Here is a 19,659-nt window from a genome sequence, read left to right as displayed (position 1 = left end):
TTATTAGAGATAATCGATGCTTTTTTAGTAAAAAGAGAAGAAAGATAATAGCTATAATGTTTAATCTATAGATGTATGATATGATATTCTATTATACGAATTATACAACTTTATAATACTACTAAGGAAGTTAGTTAGTAAAGATAATTAAGCTAATATAGTTACCCTCCTTCTTATACTATTAGTTATTAAAGGTTACTCTACGTACGTTAATAATAGTATTTAATGTACTAAATTCAATGATATACTATTGAGCCTAATAACTGAGTATATAATGACTAAGTGAGATAAGGTACAATTTAGTCTTTTATGAAAAGTGGTATCTAGTATGGAGGCTAATAGAAGGAAGAGAAGAAAGGAGGTTGAAGATACTTTCAAAAAGGATGCCCGCTCTACAATTAACCGGTTAATTATGAGAATTAGCCTAGCTATTATTAGTAATACTCGTCTTCGATTGGTAGTTAATAATAACGGCCGTATCCCTATATACTAGAAGGAGATTAACCGTATTAAAAAGAAGATTATCAACATTAAAGAATTGCTCTATATAAGTGGATTACTGCTTTTAAGAAGGATTATAAAGAATAGGTAAAGACTATTAAAGTACGGTTAAGAATAGAAGGTAAGAATTGTACTAAATAGAGTATTACTATAAAATTATTACTAGAGTAGTTGAAAGATGAAGAATATTTTTTTATTTAGTATTGAGAGTTTAGGAGAATACATTGGAAGAAGTTTAATAATAATAAAGAAGAGGTAATTATAGTACAAGTAATATAAGAACGCTGTAACATTGATAATATACGGCTTCTATATAGTAAGGTATTAGAAGGACCCTTACTATTACTATATATTTCTAATAAGGAGAGAGAGGCACTAGTAGAGGAGGTAATTACTACATTCCTTATAGTATTTAACCTACCCGTTAGCTAAGTGATTAAGGTTAAAGATGATAGTATTAATGAGCTAGCCAATAAGATGAAGAGCAATAGGAGGGATTTGTTAGTAATATTGAGTATAGTTACGAGTAATTATGATATTTTAGATTACTAGAATACTATGGCTATAGTTGGTAATGTAGCGCGATAGTTAGGATAGAAAAGGGGGATTTTCTGGCTATGATGTAGTTATGCGACAAAACGGTGGTACTTTGATTTGCTTGTAATTTGGGTGGTGGAGTAAGTCCCTCAATTTTTTTTACTAATCGCTAGTAATTTTACTAACCGCTGAACCAGAACCCATGCTGGCGCATAGGGTCTGAGGCGCTTCTAGCCCAGACGAGTAAGGCTTGCGCGCACTCTATTTGGTTATGAGTAACCCTCCGCACACCCACCCCATTCCCTACATACACCCAAAAACCCAAAATAGTGGGCCCAGACAGCCGATAACACCTGACATTGTAAATCCCGTTTTTACCCGCTAAATTTCGTCTTTTTAATATACGCAATATCCCCTTTAATTTGGTCATTTCTTTCGCGCTCTTTTATACTGTTAATTATACCCATTTTATACCGCCAGCTATCGTACGTCGTAATACAATTATATGATACCCTCAACGTATATAATCTCACTTAAATTAATTGCTTTTAATTATTTGCAAATAGTATTAATCGTGTACAATTACTAATAATTAATAGATACTATTTCTAACTTCCCGGAATGCTCCCTCCTCAACGCAACCTTACTATTATTGTGACTCGACCTCTTCGTCGTCTACCTTTATAAATAATTATACTTCTTTCGATAGCGATGCTAAATAGATTAACCCTCCCAATAATAGCGCCTTTATTCTACTACCTAATAATTTAAATTGCCACTAACAAAGGAAGAACTCCAAGAATATCTACACGACGGAATCAAAGCCGAGAGGATTCTTTCTTGGGCGTTAAGGCTAGGAAGGTTAAAAGAATACCGTCTAGCAATCGAATTAGAAGAGGAGTAGCGCGAGGAACTCGCAAAACACTCCTAAAAAGGGAATAAAACATTGGCAATACTAGAACAATAAGACATAGGGGCGAGGAGGGGATAATTGCGCTAATTACGGGTATTACCTAAATTATAATTATAGTAAGAATTAAAGTGCTACCTAACGAAGCGCCTAGTTGCGCCTAAGGAGCTATTCGAATAGCGCTATTATACGGGCTTAATTCGCAATAACCTTACAACGCCACTAAGCCCAATCCTTATTTAGGGCGTAGCGGCCGGGGGTATCGACGGCTATCAGACTGCCAAAAGTAAAACCACTATATTAATACTAGAAACTATATAAATAGGAGTAGTAATAATACTACTACCGGATATAATATATATAGGAGTAATAGTACTACTATTAGAATTAGAAATAATCCGGACTAAATTTATAGCGTTACTACCGGAGAGGGAGGGGGTACGGCTATAACGAATATCCCTTATAATTAATTTATAGTAACCCTTCCGTAGGAAGTCGGCAATACTAGAATATAGGGGCCGGGGAAGAGTGCGAATATTAGTAGGGAGGTCGTTATATTCTAGGCGCGTATATATATAATTAATAAAATCATTAATAATATAAATAAAGGATTCGAATTTTTAATTAAAACTAAATTAACTACCCGACAATATAGTAACAACTACCGCTTAAATAGCGTTATAAGCGTTGTAAAGACTAGTAGGGATATTTAATATATATTTATTAGTAGTATAGATATAGGTTATATTCTAAGAACCGGCAATTATAATATAAGAATTAAATAGTAATAAGGAAAGGAATAAGAAAATAAAGAACCTACCGGACGCTAAAATATAATAGACCTTACTAATAATAATTATATAGAAGGCGTCGGGGGAAGCAAGTTTATTACCGGTCTTCGGATAGGTAGCCAAATCTAAGGTGTAGTATAGGTAAGGAATTTTACGAATAATATTAGTCGGGTTAGTATATAGATTAGAAGAATAGGGAAGAAATTATACTAATTTTAAAAAATTATAAAGTTAGGAAAATTACGAAGGAAGCGGGCGAGGGCTATAGACTCTAAATATACCGGAAATATAGGGTTAGGGGATAATTTAGGGGAGGAAACCTCTATATTAGAAGTTAAATCGATTAGACTAGGGCGATAACGGCTAGAGGAAATTATTTTAAGTAAAAATTGTAATAGGGAAGAAGGAGGATAGGAATTAAGAAGGGGCGTTGTAGGGAAGATTATATAAAAGAAGGAAAAAGCCCTTATACTATTATAAATAAAGGTAGAACTATAAAATAAAAAATAAAAGGCCGGGGCGGAAGTAATAATAAATAGAATAAGGAAGCGGGGAAGTAGAATAATAGATAGGAAGATAGGATAGAATAGCGGGGAGAAGGCGGAGGAAAGGGCGGTAAATATTAGAACGGAAGGAGGGTAAAGGGAAACGGCGCTCTAAATTTAAATTTTATTCTTATTATTCTTATTATTATAATATTAGAATAATATAATAATAGGAGAAATAAAATTAGTTCGCTATAATAATAAGTAAGAACCGTTATAATTGTAAATAAAGTAGGAGCGGTGTAAAATCTATAATTAAAATATAGTTAGGGGTTTTTATGCGGCGGCGCTTAACGCCGTACGGTTTTCCCCTTTAGGGAACTAGAGAAGGACCCTATGCTAAGATGGCACTATGGTTATATAGTATAGGGAACAAGATTATTATTAATAATTTAAATTTTATAATAATTAAGGTTATTAAAATATATTGTTAATATAAACTTAGGGTATTTATACTTCGGACTAATTATTTTAAGAAGCGACTATATATTAGTAAGCTCTACCGCAAAATCTTTTAATACGACCACGCCGAACCTATATCTAATATAAACGCCAACCCTTATAAAGAATAATATATAATTATTCGAAAAATTGCCAATAAATATCCCTTCCGTAATATAATACAATATTTAAAGAAGAATAATTATGAATATACTATCCGGGCGTTCGACCGTATATATAAAGGCTACCTTCTATTACGGAATTTATTAAACTACTTAATTTTTAAATAATAATTTTTAAATACCGATAATTATAAAGATATTACGAATTTTCTTTACTAATAGGAATTAATTATACGTATTATATATATAATAATTAAAGAGCGATACCCTGAATTAATACTTACGTATAAAGATTTTAAAAATATACAATAAAGGATATACCAATAAAATAACGGGGGTTATACTAATATATAAGCATTCGTATACAATCTCGAAAGTAATAAACTTATTACACTCCGGTATTACCTCTTTAATTACTACAAGGATAATAAAGGCTAATAAGAAGAAAAACCTAATATACTATAATACGGTTTCTAATATTTAAGGAAGTAAGAGAAAATGTAGAAGTAATATTTATATATTTTATTACTTAATACTACGTATAAGACGAACTATTACTATATGCCAAATATATAGGGTATTGTAATTACCCCTAAAAAATCATTTATACTAGTCTTTTAAATAGTTATTAGTAATAAGAAGGACGAAGGATTTAGTTAATTTATTAACTATAGTAGGAAGGTAATAGAAGAGTTATTAATCCCTAAGCCGCTAATTATTATTATTAATAGTAATAATTAATTTATTAGAGCTATTAATCGAATTTTCCTAATTATTTAACGTTAATATTATATATAGTATATTAATTATGATATAATTAAATACCTCAAAGATAATTAGTAATATATAGAATCTAATAATAAGTAAAATAGAGATAATAAGGAGGGTAATAAGGAGTTTAAAGAGGAGGAGGATAGTAGGAATAATTCTAATAATTTAATTTTACGTATATAACGGCTTTATTAAGAATTATATAACCAATGTAATTAAAATAACCTTGATTAATTACGCTGTATGTATTAAAAAGTTAAGATAGTTACTAGAATGTAGGCTAAATTTGGTTTGCTTCCTAATAAGGTTGTTAATATAAGAGTAGGGTTCTTTTATATATAGTAGTATATAATTTACACCCTATTAATTAGAGTTTGAAAGCGCCTTATTACTTCTACATCATTAATTTAAGGATGCCTAGGAAGCTATTATTAATTAAATTACAAATAATTTACTCCCTTATAAGATTGAGTAGGCTAATTACTATACTAGGTACTACTTTAATTATAGGTAGTAGATTATATCGCCGAATAAATCTAATAATAGTTCTTTAAAGTCGTATAGGCTATTTATTTGTAGCGGTCTAATTAATCTTTATCGAATTAGCAACTAGTATATTATACGCCGTTACACCTACTTTAAAGAGGTTGTTGCTAAGTTATCGTCTCGTGTGCGTATGGACTAGATTGGGCGCCTATAGGTGGGTAATACTCCTCTTAATATCATATTATAGGTATATAAATTACTTATATATTAATGTAACTAGTTAAAAGCTACCTTCCCTATTACGAATTATTCCGGTATACTTTTTACATTATATATTAAGTAATTTAAAGTGTAGTATAGCCTCCCTTGCGCCTATAAATTAGTAGTAAAGAAGGAAATTAGTAGAATAGTTTTAATTATAAAGGATAATTATTGTTCATTCTAGTATTTAGTTTAATAATGGGTAAGATTACTATTATCCTTCCCCCGGGCTACATTTATACTAATTACTATATTAAAATATAGTAAATAGATATTTACGTTTTTAGTAAGCCGCTAAGGGTATACCTAAAAGTCGCCCTTCTAAATAGAGTAGTCTATTTAGAAATGAAGTTATTCTATTAAGTACTTTATTAATTAAAATAGTTTGAAGTAAGAAAGTTAGTAAGAAGGTAGCGGTACCCCGCGGTAAATTAAAGAATACCCAACTTATACGAATATTAGTACGGCGCAATTATTCCTAGTATAAGGCGGGGTTTAGTATCGAGTAGTTTGATACCCAAGATGAAGTACGTAGCTGTATTGAGGTTATTAACGATAATAATAGTAATAATAAGTTAGGGAGGTATTAAGTCGTAAGAGTGTGAGAGTAGAGAGTAAAAGAGTAGGGAGTTATTAAGGTATTATTAATTTCTTCGTCTGACGAGCTCTCTGAGCTATCTGAGCTGTTAAATATCAATATTTAATAATGGAGTGCAATCGAGTCTGATCGTGTGTAATTAATATTGATTGAATAGAGCGTTTTATTACTATCAATTTGCTGTAAACACTATAAGGATATTACTAGATTTGAGATAACTGGGTGTCCCAAAAATCTGACTAAGGTCCCAGATATGTAAAACGAGTAAAATTACATACAAAATACGGTTATTTATATACTAGCTGCCTTGGGGGTTTTTGGGTGTATGTAGGGGATGGGGTGGGTGTGCGGAGGGTTACTCTTGGTTATTAACCGTACGCGAGCTTCTTACTCTCGATTCTTCTTTCGATTTATAGATTTACATACATTTAAAAATTACATATTACTGTGCTTTTTACAGTACCCTCTCAACGGTATTAATATAATTAATTAAATATTGTAATATTAATATTTATAATATTCATAGGATCAATATACCTTATAATTTCCTAAAAATACCTCTTGGTAAGTATTCTTATAATATAGGGGCTACTTCCGTAGTACAATTTTAAATAAAGTAATTAGAACCCGCTGGGGCTAATATTCTTAAATAATAATATAGTTGTACTTAAGAACCTAAATACTATTTATTATATTCTATAGGAGAATAGCGTCCGGAGAGTTAGTAAAAGAGTTTTCGAACGTCCTAAGCAATTAGGAAATACTATAGTTATACTCTTAATCTTGGTTAGTAAGGTGCCTTTTGTCCCTCTTAAATAATTAAATAGGTTTATAGTTACTCTCTTAGTATTAGCGGCCGGCCCGGCCGTATAATTCCTAATTCTAATTAAGGGTAGGAGACTTACTATGTTCTCCTAATCGAACTCTCCAGGTTCAATAATTCTATTAAATCCTTTAAGGGATATGATAATAGTAATTACATACTTCCAATCCGTCTCCTCTAGCCTAATAACTTTACTAGGCTTGTGACAGGGCTTCCCAAATATTGTAAGTCCTATTTTATTCTTCTAAATTCCTACTAATCGATATCCGGCATCTATATTCGTCGGCCTTCTAATCTTACGTCTAATTAAATAACTTTTGGGTTAGTCTTTATACCGCATATAGTCCCGTCGGATTTATAATTGAATTTTGAATATCATTTAGATTTCCAGCCCTACTAATTAAATTAACAGGAATTTTACGTATTTTCTTAATATAATGTACTATTTCTATTTAAAGTTTATATGAGTTTACGGGGAGAATAACCTATTAGGATTAATTCTAAATAATATCTTATATAATAGGTCGTTTGAACAGGTTAAAATCGGACTTAATAGTAAAGTATATGAAATACCTTCATTTAGTCACTATTCTCGGGAGTTAAAGGTCAAAAAATATTGTTATCCTTACAATATAATTCATTGTGTTCGTTTAAAGTCCTAAAGAAATAAAGCTATCATTATTTATTATACCGTCTTATAGATTATTAGCCCAATAATATCAGAGAAAGAAAATATAGTAACTAACATTTGATACAACTTTCAAGAACGCCGGCAACCTAGTTAGAAAGTACTTAGCGTCATATCTATTAGAGAATATAACCGTTCTATCGGTCTACAAAATAGATAATTCGTAACATTTTAATTAGGGTAGGCCTCAAATTACCAGGTAAATTAAGGAGAGGTTATATATTAAGAAAATAATATTTTCTATCTGATACTTAATAAGAAAATTCGCGGCCAACCCTTTAGTAATAAAACCCTTTACAATACTATTAGCCAATTAAACTTCTTTAGTCGACTAAACCTAAATATAACAAAACTATTTCATTTTATAAAAGTACGGTTAAAAAAGGCTAGGGCTAAACCATTATTATCTATAAGTACGGTATACGGTATTTTATACAGTCTAAGTAGGAAGTAAAAAGAAAGGTGTATTAAATCTTAAATGAAACTATTTAGTAAATTAATAACTACTATCTCTAACGCTTTAATACTATCCCGGGGTTTCTCCTATATAAACCTTTATTGCCTCTATTAATAATTTATTTTTAGAATTGAAGTATTTCCCTAATTATTAATACTAGGTACATCGTACTGGTCTTTTTTACCCTTGCCTTCCTTGGTACCGGCGGCGTATAAATTAATATTACTATAGGCTTATTAATTAGAAGAAGGTCGGTTAATATTAAAGTAAGTATTATACTTTCTACGGCCGCCCCAGCCTCCACGGCCTCGGTTAATACGATTACTGCGAAATCTAGTAAATCACAGAGGTTTACTATTATAATTAATATTATTCTTACAATTACATATAATACAACCCTCCTTATTACACTTCCTATAAAAGCCTTCTTTTATTCATTGATTAATGAAATTGGAATAAATGACTTAGGATATATAAATCGCCTTGAAATTTATAATATTGCTGCCCTAATTAATAGTACGGTTTTAAAGACCGTTTCCTCCTTTAATAGAATTAGAATTACTACTTCTACTAAATTTACTAATTTATAACTAATTAACCTTAATATAATATTCATTATCCTCTAAGTAATATATTAAATCTTTATAAATAGATAGCCAACCTTCAAAATCGTCGTTATTCAAATATAAATATTGATTAGAAATTATGGCGCGGAGTTTAGTTAAGACTTTGTTTCGAAAGTAATAGATTTTTGTAGGTTTATTAAAGTAACTACAATCGGCCGTTTCAATAAATTCAATCTCGAAACTAGCGAAATATATATTACCTTACTTAAGTTCGTTAAAATACTTCTTAATATCGAATTTTAAATTGATATTATTAAAGTAAAAGTCTAAGAATTTAATTAATTGCGTACTTCTTTACTATTTCCATTTACTAAATATACCAGACTGGAGTAAAATAATTATAAAGTCCTTTTTAAAAATAACGGCTACCTCGGAGCCTAATAGGTGATTAATATAGAAAATCTTATTACGCTCGTCGGGAAACCGGAGATAATCTAATTCCTATACTATTAAAATCCTACTCTTCTTAGTAATATATACCTTTTTATACAGAACGGGGTTCTTTTAATTAATTATAAACGGGTTAGGGTCGGAAAATAACGCTTTCTTAAAAACGGTTGTAATTTCGAAAAGAGCCCCAAAAGTACTAATTATATAAACAACCTCCAAATTATTTCCTAATAAACTTCCGCCTCCCGTACTAAATCCTCCGCTGGTACGGTTATTTTCGCCCCTATTAATACCCTAATTAATTATAGTAATACTTAATTTCAATAAAACTTTATTGAATTTCATTCTGAACTCTTTATTCCTTGTTCTTTCAATATAAAACTAACCTTCGAATTCCCTAAACTAATTTATAAAGCCATCGCTAAGAAAAAATAAATATTTAAACTATTCAAACAATCGGGGAAATTAAAAAATAAAAGGTACTATTATCTGTAAGGATAGTAGTATTAACGAAGGATCCTTTAAAGGTTCGAAGAAATCTAAACTTATCCTCTATAATAATAATAGTAAAATATGTAATCATTCGGCTATATAATATACTTTCTAAGATAATCAGATAAACGTCTTTATTTATTAGCGGATCGGAGCTCTCGGATTCACTATTCTGAAAAATATTTAGGACGTTAATATCTTCGTTTAGTACCTTTAGTAGAATAGCTTCGTCGGTAATAATAATATTACTATTAAGACTTCTAGGTTCTATTCAATTCAATAGGTAGTAGGATTTCCGGCAATCAATAATATTGTAGAATAGTATGAAATTACGTACATCTTCCTTACAATAAAGTATATTCGTAGTATAATAGTAAAGTACAATTAATTGTCATAGGGTAAGGCGATATTAAATATATGCGGTAAAATATAATTTCTATAGTTATATAAGGAAGAAGGGAAATTATAGAATTTGTACGTAGCGGCTTATTCTATATAGGCGAGGGTGAGCCGTATCCTTAGTATATATAACTGGAGCCTCCGGGAGCGTATAGCCAATTAGGAGGCCTGCGTTGGCCTAATAGTTACTATAGCGGTAGTAAGGCTAAACGGATCAGCCAATTAGAGAGCGTATATTAACCGGCAATTATAGCCGTAGTAATGCCGCGACCAGATGACAATCACAGGCTAGCCCTGTGACAATAGGATTGTGAGGTTAACTTAGAAGCGAATCGCTTTTTTAGTAACTTCCTATTATAATAGGACCGTATAATACGGATAATCCTCGCTATAGTTATAGAAAGACACCCTAAGATCCCTTGGATTTATAGCGACCTCGATAATATACGTTAAGCGGTACGTTATAATATAAAGTAGGGACACAATTATATATAATTATTTATTAAGTAGTACAATAATAATTACGATGGTAAAGCCCTCTATTATATTCATTTGAGCTTTAAGGGCGAGGATAAGGATAAGGATATATTACGGTACGTATTCCAGATAGTCAATCGGTAGCGCCGAACATAGATAAGGTTCCTATATACTATCCTAATCAATACTATATATAAGATTAACCGTTACTATCTCCCCTATATTTACGGAGTAATTTTTACCCTAGAGAGAATTTTTGTACTAATTTTTCAAATAGTCTTTAATAACGAGAGAGAGGAGGGGTTTAGCTTTTTAACCTAGTATATTAAAGAAGTAGTTAATAAGTTTAGAATCCCTTACCCCATGGTAATTATAACCGACGGTAACCCCCAGCTTACTAAAGTGACTAATAAGACCTACCTTAATATATAACAGCAATATTGTATATAGTATATTAATCGCAACGTTATTAACTATCTTAAAAAAACCTAAGTAGTATATAAACGGTCTACCTCTCCTAGTATATCCTCCCCTAGTTACAATATAGAGTAACGTAATAAAGAGGATTTTAAAGATTTTAAACGACTCAATACCCGAATTATAATAACTACTAAAGCTAAGGCGGAATTCGATTCCTTATTAAATAAGGTCGCTAATATAAAATCCGTACAATTCTTTATATAATAGTATATAATCTACTCCTCTAATATTACAGAATTTACCTATACCTAATCTATTCTATATCGCCAATTTGGGAGTATATAAGAAGATATAGTTTCGTAGATTAAAGAGAAAATTTTACCTTACAAAGAGGAGTAGGTGTCACGGGGCGCGAGCAAGCACTAAAGTAAGACTTTGATTGTTGTGCGAGGAATAGGAAGAGAATCCTATACGCACAAGAACTATGTAGGGCATGCTGTGGATCCGGGGACCGCAGTATACGTGTACGTAACTACTATACTAATACGTATACGTAATTACTGTACTACACTTAGGCAGCTACACAACTGACTATACTAATGCAATATAGTACCCTCTATCTATATATAGGAATATAGCAATAATGCCTGTAATACTACCCCCTTCTCAAATTGATACTCCTATTCGAAATTTTAATATTTCGTTTATTATAAATAAAGTGGGGCTCCCCCGGTCTCCCTATAATTACAGCCAATTAAATATCGGCAAAATTTTTACTAAAACGGGAAATTACTTAGCGCTCGTCGGTACTTGAATTCCTACTCAGGGGTAAAATACTAGTTAAAATATCGCTAAATTTAACCTTTCTACTATAAGAACTATTATTACCCTTAATAATCCATCTATATACTATAGACCGGCCTAATTATCGTATATAGAGAACCTTAATAACCCTTACTATTACTAGCCCCCCGGGGGTATTATAGGGACGCCCGTAGTATAGCAGTTTACGTCGGACGCCTATAGCCGTTACTAATATAAATAGTATAGGAATTTCTAATTTGAATTTTGTTAATAATTATTTATAATTATTTTTACTAATTTTCCCCCCTTTAACTCTCCCAATTATTATTTCTACTAATTCTAATTTATCTAATCTTTATCCGTAGTGGGAGTAGGCTATTTAGGGGTATAGGAGACGTAAGACCGCTATAAAATATATTATCTCTCAGTACTATTAATAGTTACCCTATAAAAAATATGCTATAAAATATTTAATTAGGGTACGCGGAATAAATTAAATTAAATTCCTTTCTTTTTTACTAATACTTATTATTTTTTTACTTATCATTTAATCTCGCGCTTCTCCTTATTTACCGGTTGTCTATTGTTAAAACTACTATAGCAGGGATAGTACCAAGAATTTCATTATCGATTTTAAGAGTATTTTTGTCTTTTACTATATTTTCCATCCTTTTCTAAAATTTAGGTACGGAGGGCCTAATTCTAGGTACTAATTATAAAATTCCTAGACCAATTCTTAATAGCCGTTAAGGTTCTTAGCAGGTTATTAATTTAGTAAGTAATACAATTATTTTACTAAATATTTCTAAAATCTATCAATCTTCTAATAATTTAATAATTCTTCGAACTCCCACTGCCTATCTTCCTTAAAATCGTCTATTCTAGTAATAAGCATACATTTATTTACCCTAACGTCTATTATCAATTCTTTTTAACTAGGGAATTCTACTATATAAAGCTTAATACAGAATATATTAACAATATAGGTAACCCTTATATTCTAAGGTAAAACTAATTCTACTATATACAAATTAGCCTTTATAATATAGAAGGAGCCCTTAAATCGTAGCGCCAATTTATTATACAACTACCCTATCGTATAGTTAACTATATTAAATATCACTTCGTCGCCTACTTTATACTTAGGGGCATCTATACGTTTCTTATTTACAGCCGCCTTATAACGCTCCTATACTTATAAAGAGGAAGTTTTAATAAAATCCTAAATTTCCTTAAAACGTATAATTAACTAATTAGTATTAAAGATTTACTTCTATTATATATTTATAATATTTAAGAGTAACAGTATAGTTAGTTTTATACTTATCTAGGAGTAAAAGCCGTAATTAGCGAAGAATAAAATAACCCCCGTTAATACTAATTCAAAGTTATTCCTTTAAAATTCAGCTAAAGGTAACCAATTTATTCAATTATTTTATACTTAATTAATAAACGTCCGTAGGTATTACTCTATTTTTGTATTAATCTTTTCGGTTTAGCCGTTTATCTCTTCATAGTAGAGGGTAAAAAGTTTTAATTTAATACCTAATTATTATAATAACTATTTCTATAATACTAATACGAATTATATACCTCTATTAGATATAATAGTATTTAGTAAACCGTAGAACATATAAATATAGTTAATGAATTTCTCTACTAATTCTTTTATTAACAATCCTTCTATTAAGATAAAATACCTTATCTTTATTAATTTATCAACTACAATTAATATATATTAATATTCGACGCCTCTACCTACTTATTTAAACTTCAGAAATAAGGTTATATAATTAATAGAAATATCCTTCTAGAAAATATATAAAATTTGCAAAAGCTTGAAGAAACCCGCTAGTAATATTTTAATAATCTTATGTTTACTATAAGGAATCTACGCATAGTAATAAGAATTTACTATAATAATTATTCCTAATTAGAAATATCAATATATTAATACTACCGTTTTATCTCTTCTTAAATATCCTCCTTATACCGACGAATAGGTATAATAAATTAATTCCAGTTAAACTTTCTCATTGTCCGGGGGAATTATTAACCTATCCCAGAATATTACCCTATCGTTAACTATATAGCATTCAACGAAAAGAATCTTCAATTTCTTCTTAAAATATTTTAACTATCGAATTCCTAACCGGATTGCTTCCCGGATATCGGCTATTATAGGGGAATTAATATAAACCCAGTCTACTAAATCGTCTATATAAATACCCAACCCGTCGTTATCCTCCTTAAAACTATTTTCTAAAATATAAATAGCAAAGGGAGCCCCTTCGTTAGATATAACATTTATTATAAATCCTTCACCATTAGTATCCAATAGTAGGCCGTCCTCGAAAAACTAATTAAAGCAATTGAAATCGATAAATAATTTCTACTTAACTTTCAATCTATTATTTATTTCATCCCTAAGAACGTATTCTAATTTCCGGCTTAGGGCGCGTTCGGTAAACCAGTAAATGCACCAGTAAAGGCTTCCAGTAAATGCCTTTTACAGGGTAACGCACTGGCCAGATCGTAAATATGTATGGCGGTGAGCTCCGCCTTGGCGTTGACCCACTTTTGGTGCTTTCTTGAGGGGATTTCCAAAATCTGTTCGAATCGCTGGAAATATGGAAGCGGTCGTATCTGGTCATCTGTATATAATCTTGGTGTTGTTGTTGAACGATATGGGTCTTTTTCTTTCTCGTTGCTCCCCGTTCGTCACCACCCTTCTTTATGTCTGTTGAAGAACGAAATCCGCTTGTTTTTACACCCAAATGAGTGACAGCCAAGTTTCGCAAGTGACACAGGAGGAATCCCAGACAATGGGGTCTCAACTGTTGTCACAAGGCAGCCAGCTTCCCCCAAGCTAACTCAGCCCATTTCCCTATAGCTAGTCTACCCCCCCTTCTAGCCAGTCCTAGTTTCAAATTAGAGGTAAGAAGAGGAACCGTACGGTTACTAAGAATTGGATATAGAATAGCGAATAGGAGGTTTACTTATTTACCCTTTTGAAAGATATTGCGAACAATAGGGTGATTAGTTAGAATAGTTATAAAGACTAAGTATATAATAATCTTGTAAGGGATATAGTTGAGCGGTTTAGTATTAGATTGAGTAATAACTAGATCCGTAATAAAGTCGATTAATTTCATTGTAAATAGTATACGTAGCTAATTTTAAAGAATTACTCGTAATTAGGGTTCGGATTTAATCTTAATACCGGTACTGCGACTACTCCCGACGAAGTATAGGATCTATTAATCGAGGTTAGTATATTGTACTGACCGGGCATGGATTTGGATTATGTATACTAACCCTAACTAATAGAAGAATAAAAAGGTCGGCTAATTTAAGAATAAACCTTTCCCGCACTATAAACTTATAGAGGAAGCTTTCACTAATAACCAGGGTATTACCGGTAAGTATATTAAGATTCTAGGCGTATTGCTAATTATTAGAGAAAGTTAGGCGCTTGCCCCCCTATTTGAATTTAATAACGATAATAAGGAGTCCCCCCTACCCGTCCCTACCTACGTCCGCGATAGTAAAAGGAAGGTTACCGCTTCTAATAATAATCCTAAGAAGAAAAAGAAAAAGACTATTAGCGAAATAATCGCTAAATATATACGAGTATTAACCGAAGTAGTAAGAGAGACTACTCAAGAGCCCGCCCCCGTCCCGCAATTTAACGTATAGTTCGATAAGGCGTTTAAACTCTTCTATAAGAAGTAGGAGGATAGAATTAATAATATTATTGCTAAAATTGCGTTTCGTAAATGGGAGGAGTTTAATAAAAAGGCGTACTATTTTATAAAGATATTTAATAAAAAGAAGGAGGTATACTTTTAATTATTGAAAGAGAGAATTAAGGGGGGTAACGGTATAGTTGTTGGAAGAGGAAGTTTTTACTCTAAATACTCTGATCTTATCGATCTTGAATTGTAGTAAATTTGGAAATATATTTACTAGTAGGGTACAGGCGGGAGGGAGCGGGAAGTAGGTCAACCCTGGATTTTTATATTTTATCTTTTTGATGTACTTTTTCTACAATTAAGCAAAACCACTACAAAAAATCGCATCTACGAAAAAAATATACCGTTATAATCGCTAGAATAAACCGAATTAATGCATCTACTTTGCATTAAATTTGAGGCAGTATTGCGGGAGATGCAAATATTATTAATAATTTTAGGATCTCAGTTAGTAGGGAAGTCGAGAAACTAAGACCGTACTAGTATTACTTAATATATTAAATATATTTATCTGAAATTTGAAATATTTTAACACTTTTTACACTTGTACGCACTCGATTCAAGAAGGCCACACTCTGGCACTTTGGGGGGGTAATCTAGTAATTTGAATTTATAGCTCAATATATATAATAATAATCAATTTAAGCACTTTGAAGGGTAATTTAAACGGTTGGTACTAGATTGAACTATTTATTCCCAAACCCTCATTTACACTAGTAAATTAACTCTCCTCCTCTTTCCACTACCAAACTTAACCCCCTCTCTTACACAATCTAAATCTCTACCTCTCTCCCCTTCTATTAAACTCGTCGTAATAACTCCTCCACATCTATCTCGCGATACAATCACACAATTAAACTATATACCTATTCGCGCCTCCCCTCTACGCCTTATCAGTACGGTTATCCCAGTTCTAATCCCCTTAATCATCCTAGTATATACTAACTCTACTAAACAACTCGCTTTCTTTACCGATTACGTTATAGAATTTCACCCTCTTATTTATTACCAAATCGTAGTACTTATCGAAGAGCTCGTTGTATTTAAGAAGCTAGTTCAATACTGCCGCGGTCGCGAAGATGACTTTCACTTGTATATTAATATTAAAGTTAAGCGAACATCGGTAAATGCGGAATGTACCTTTCAATTTACCAATAACCTTCTCTACGATAATACACATCTAATTATAACGAAGGTTAAAAAGCTCTTCTATTATTACCGGTCTGAGCCCCGCCCTTACAGTTTCTTAGAAGTAATATTAAACACTATAATACAGTACGAGCAGGCGGTTATTAAGGGTATACCCCGCGTCGGCGAAGTAGTACTAGCCTTAAGGGATATAAAACCTACTTACTCCCTACTGTATGAAGGCACTATTAAGAACCCTTATATCGTTAGTAGAACCCTCCCAACTAGGGAGGATATATATAATACAACTACTAAAATCATACGCAATTAGTACGTTGGTTAAGTACGTACCTTTACGGTTACGCCACGGTCTCGCTGTGCCAGTACTAGGTCGTACTTCGAAGTATGATCCATCGAGTATACCCAGAACCTTACGAAAGTAAGGGAAGGTCTTCAGGTTACCCTCTATAATACTAGAAGTCTATACGGGGGGTAATTTAATTTTATAGTTCCCAAAGACAACGCAGGTATTAAAGACCTTATAAAACGCCCTACTTTACTAGTAAGTAATAGGCTATAATAGTTTTTATAACCTTCATTAACTAACCTACTAATAGTATCAATACTATGACCGAGCAAGTAAAATCCCATCCGGAAGGTCACGCCTTGAACTATTATAAACAAGAAGATCAACACTTTCTCATGGGCGGATACATATCGCAACGAATATAATCTAATATAGTAATGAAGCTATTCGGCTAGGGTATAGAACGTACGAGGTCCCATGCGGATCAGATCTTTAAATCGACCCCGGTGGCCATGGAGAAGCTACTTTATTACAAAGATACCTCGCCAACCGCACAGATTTATAGGGACTGGTTGTCTCTATAGAATAAGGAGGCTAATCAGAAGCGCCGTCACTAAAATTACGACCTTCCTTCGTACTAAACAATAACGACGACGAGCTTCCAGTGCGGTAGACTGCATTATAGTAGATTGCTAGTGTTGTTGTTGATATACGTTAAAATATGGGGTATGGCTGCGTTGAGTGTTAAAAAGTGGATTTCTAAGCATTTCCAGCCATTTCGAGGAGAGAAAATGAAGTACAGTATTTCCAGAGAAATACATAGATTTAATTGGTCATTTGTGAGTTGTGGAGCAAAAAATTTATTGGAACTGATTTTGCAGCAATTTACTAGCAAATCTGTTACTGACCGCTTCGAACAGGGTTCAGTAAAAACGGCCAGTAAGGTTTACTGGCGGCATTTACTGGTTTGCCGAACGCGCCCTTAACGTATTAGGTCTAACGTTAGTTAATCCTAGCCTATATTTAATTATAAAGTTAAATCTTAATAGAAATTCTAATTACCATATATACTAAAGGGTAAATTTCTTCGTAGTACCGAACATCTTAAAGTTCTTATAATCCGTAATAATCTTAAAAGGTTACACAAAGCCTTCTAATTCTAACCTCTACTCTTCCAACGCCTTAATAATTACTAACAATTCCTTATTATATATATTATAATTATATTCTACTATTAAATACTTTATGGAAAAGTAAACTACTAGATAGAATTTACCCTCGTATATTTAAAAGAGCGTACCTCCTAATAACCAATCCGAAGTATTAATTTTAACAATTATTAACTTCTCCTAATCGTAGATCTTCAATACTAGTACAAAAGTAAACACTATCTTTAAAACTTCGAGAATATTATTATATTCTTCTTCCCACTTCTAATCAACTATCCATTTCATAAATTTATAGAACGGTTTACTTATATAAAAAAAGCCAATAATAAATCTTCTATAGAAATTTGCAAATCCTAGGAACCTTTACAATTAGCGCCTACTTATTAGTATTTACTATTCAATAACTATTTCTACCTTCTCGGGGTCTATTTTAATACCGCCTAGGGTGATAATTAGGCCCAAATATTTAGTTCTTTACATATAAAATTCGTATTTATCAATATCGATTTGCAAACCCGCATTAATCAAGCGTTGGAGCACCTCTCGTACATACTTAATATAGTCTTTATAACCGAAAATACAAATATATTATTAAAATAAACTATTATATAAATATTAAGGATATTATATAGTATATCGTTAATAAAATTCTAAAAGGATACCGGTACTCCCAATAATCCGAATAGGCACATTAATAATTCGTAAAGCCTAAAACGTATAATAAATACCGTTAACTATTCGTATCCTTCCGCTATACGCAACCGGTTAAAAACCGTAATTATATCGACCTTTGTAAACTATTTTATTCTATAAATAGCGTCCAACGTTTCTTTAATTAATAGTAACGGATATTTATTCTTTAAAGAAATATTATTAATACCCTAATAATCAATATAAATTCTTACACCGCTACCTAACTTCCTTACCAATAGCACTAAGAAAGTTACATCCGAAATCGACAATCGAATAAATCCTTTTACTAAATTATTATCCAACTATTATTTAATAACTTTCAATTCCTAAAGTAATATTAATCTTACATGAAAATAAGGTAACAACTCTACCCCAAACTTCAATTCTATTTTATAATCATACAACCAATATTCGGGAATCACCTTAACATCTATTAAATTTACAATATAAGATAAGTCCTTATATTCGTTAAGGAAACGTGCCTTTACCTATTCTAATATATATTTCGATTTTATAAACTTTTCTATAAATTTCTGCACGTCCTCCTCTATAATACCGCAAATTCTATCGGTTTTAATCAATAACGTAAATTATCTAATTTCTTTTTCTTCCTACCCCTCCTCCTTCAGCCCCATCTTATAGATACGGTTAATAAAGCCTCAGGCCGCTTTACCGGATTAGAGGGATTATTCGCCTATATTTTCGCTTACAGTTTCTTTTTTATATAGGTTAATAAATTTATAAATTCTAATATCCTTAAAGTAATATTTGTAAAGTTCGCCCTTATTTTATATAATATCCTTCCAAACGTTTTTTAATAGAGTTGATATTGAAATAACTATTTTCTTCTCTTTTTATACTTTTTGAAATTCTACCTAAATAATTAAACTTATTTAGACCCCCCTCAACTTTATATTAAATATAAATATTCTTGTATTAATAATTTTAAAGTCTAAGAGGTTTCGTATTACTATATTAATTATAACTTTAAAAGGGTAGAATATTGTACATTTAATTCTTTTTAGTTATAATATTATCTAAATCCTCCGTCCGTTAATAATTTTAATT

The 19,659-nt window shown here is 31.5% G+C and overlaps 2 protein-coding genes across 2 annotated transcripts; one reads left to right on the top strand and one right to left on the bottom strand.

Moving 5' to 3' along the window:
• Window positions 1–1,312: 1,312 nt before the first annotated feature.
• Window positions 1,313–1,468, bottom strand: B0T23DRAFT_299060 (uncharacterized protein; the record flags this gene model as incomplete). Its single annotated transcript, XM_062834302.1, has 1 exon — window positions 1,313–1,468. A coding segment is annotated over one exon (156 nt), but the record flags the coding sequence as incomplete, so codon positions are not given.
• Window positions 1,469–10,474: 9,006 nt separating this feature from the next.
• On the top strand, window positions 10,475–10,636 carry B0T23DRAFT_327428 (uncharacterized protein; the record flags this gene model as incomplete). Its single annotated transcript, XM_062835615.1, has 1 exon — window positions 10,475–10,636. A coding segment is annotated over one exon (162 nt), but the record flags the coding sequence as incomplete, so codon positions are not given.
• Between the last annotated feature and the right edge of the window lie 9,023 nt (window positions 10,637–19,659).

The sequence above is a fragment of the Neurospora hispaniola genome (assembly GCF_033458365.1).
Source record: "Neurospora hispaniola strain FGSC 10403 chromosome Unknown B0T23scaffold_11, whole genome shotgun sequence".
In the NCBI taxonomy this organism is placed as follows: Eukaryota; Fungi; Ascomycota; class Sordariomycetes; order Sordariales; family Sordariaceae; genus Neurospora; species Neurospora hispaniola.
This window is presented reverse-complemented; position numbering and strand designations above follow the sequence as displayed.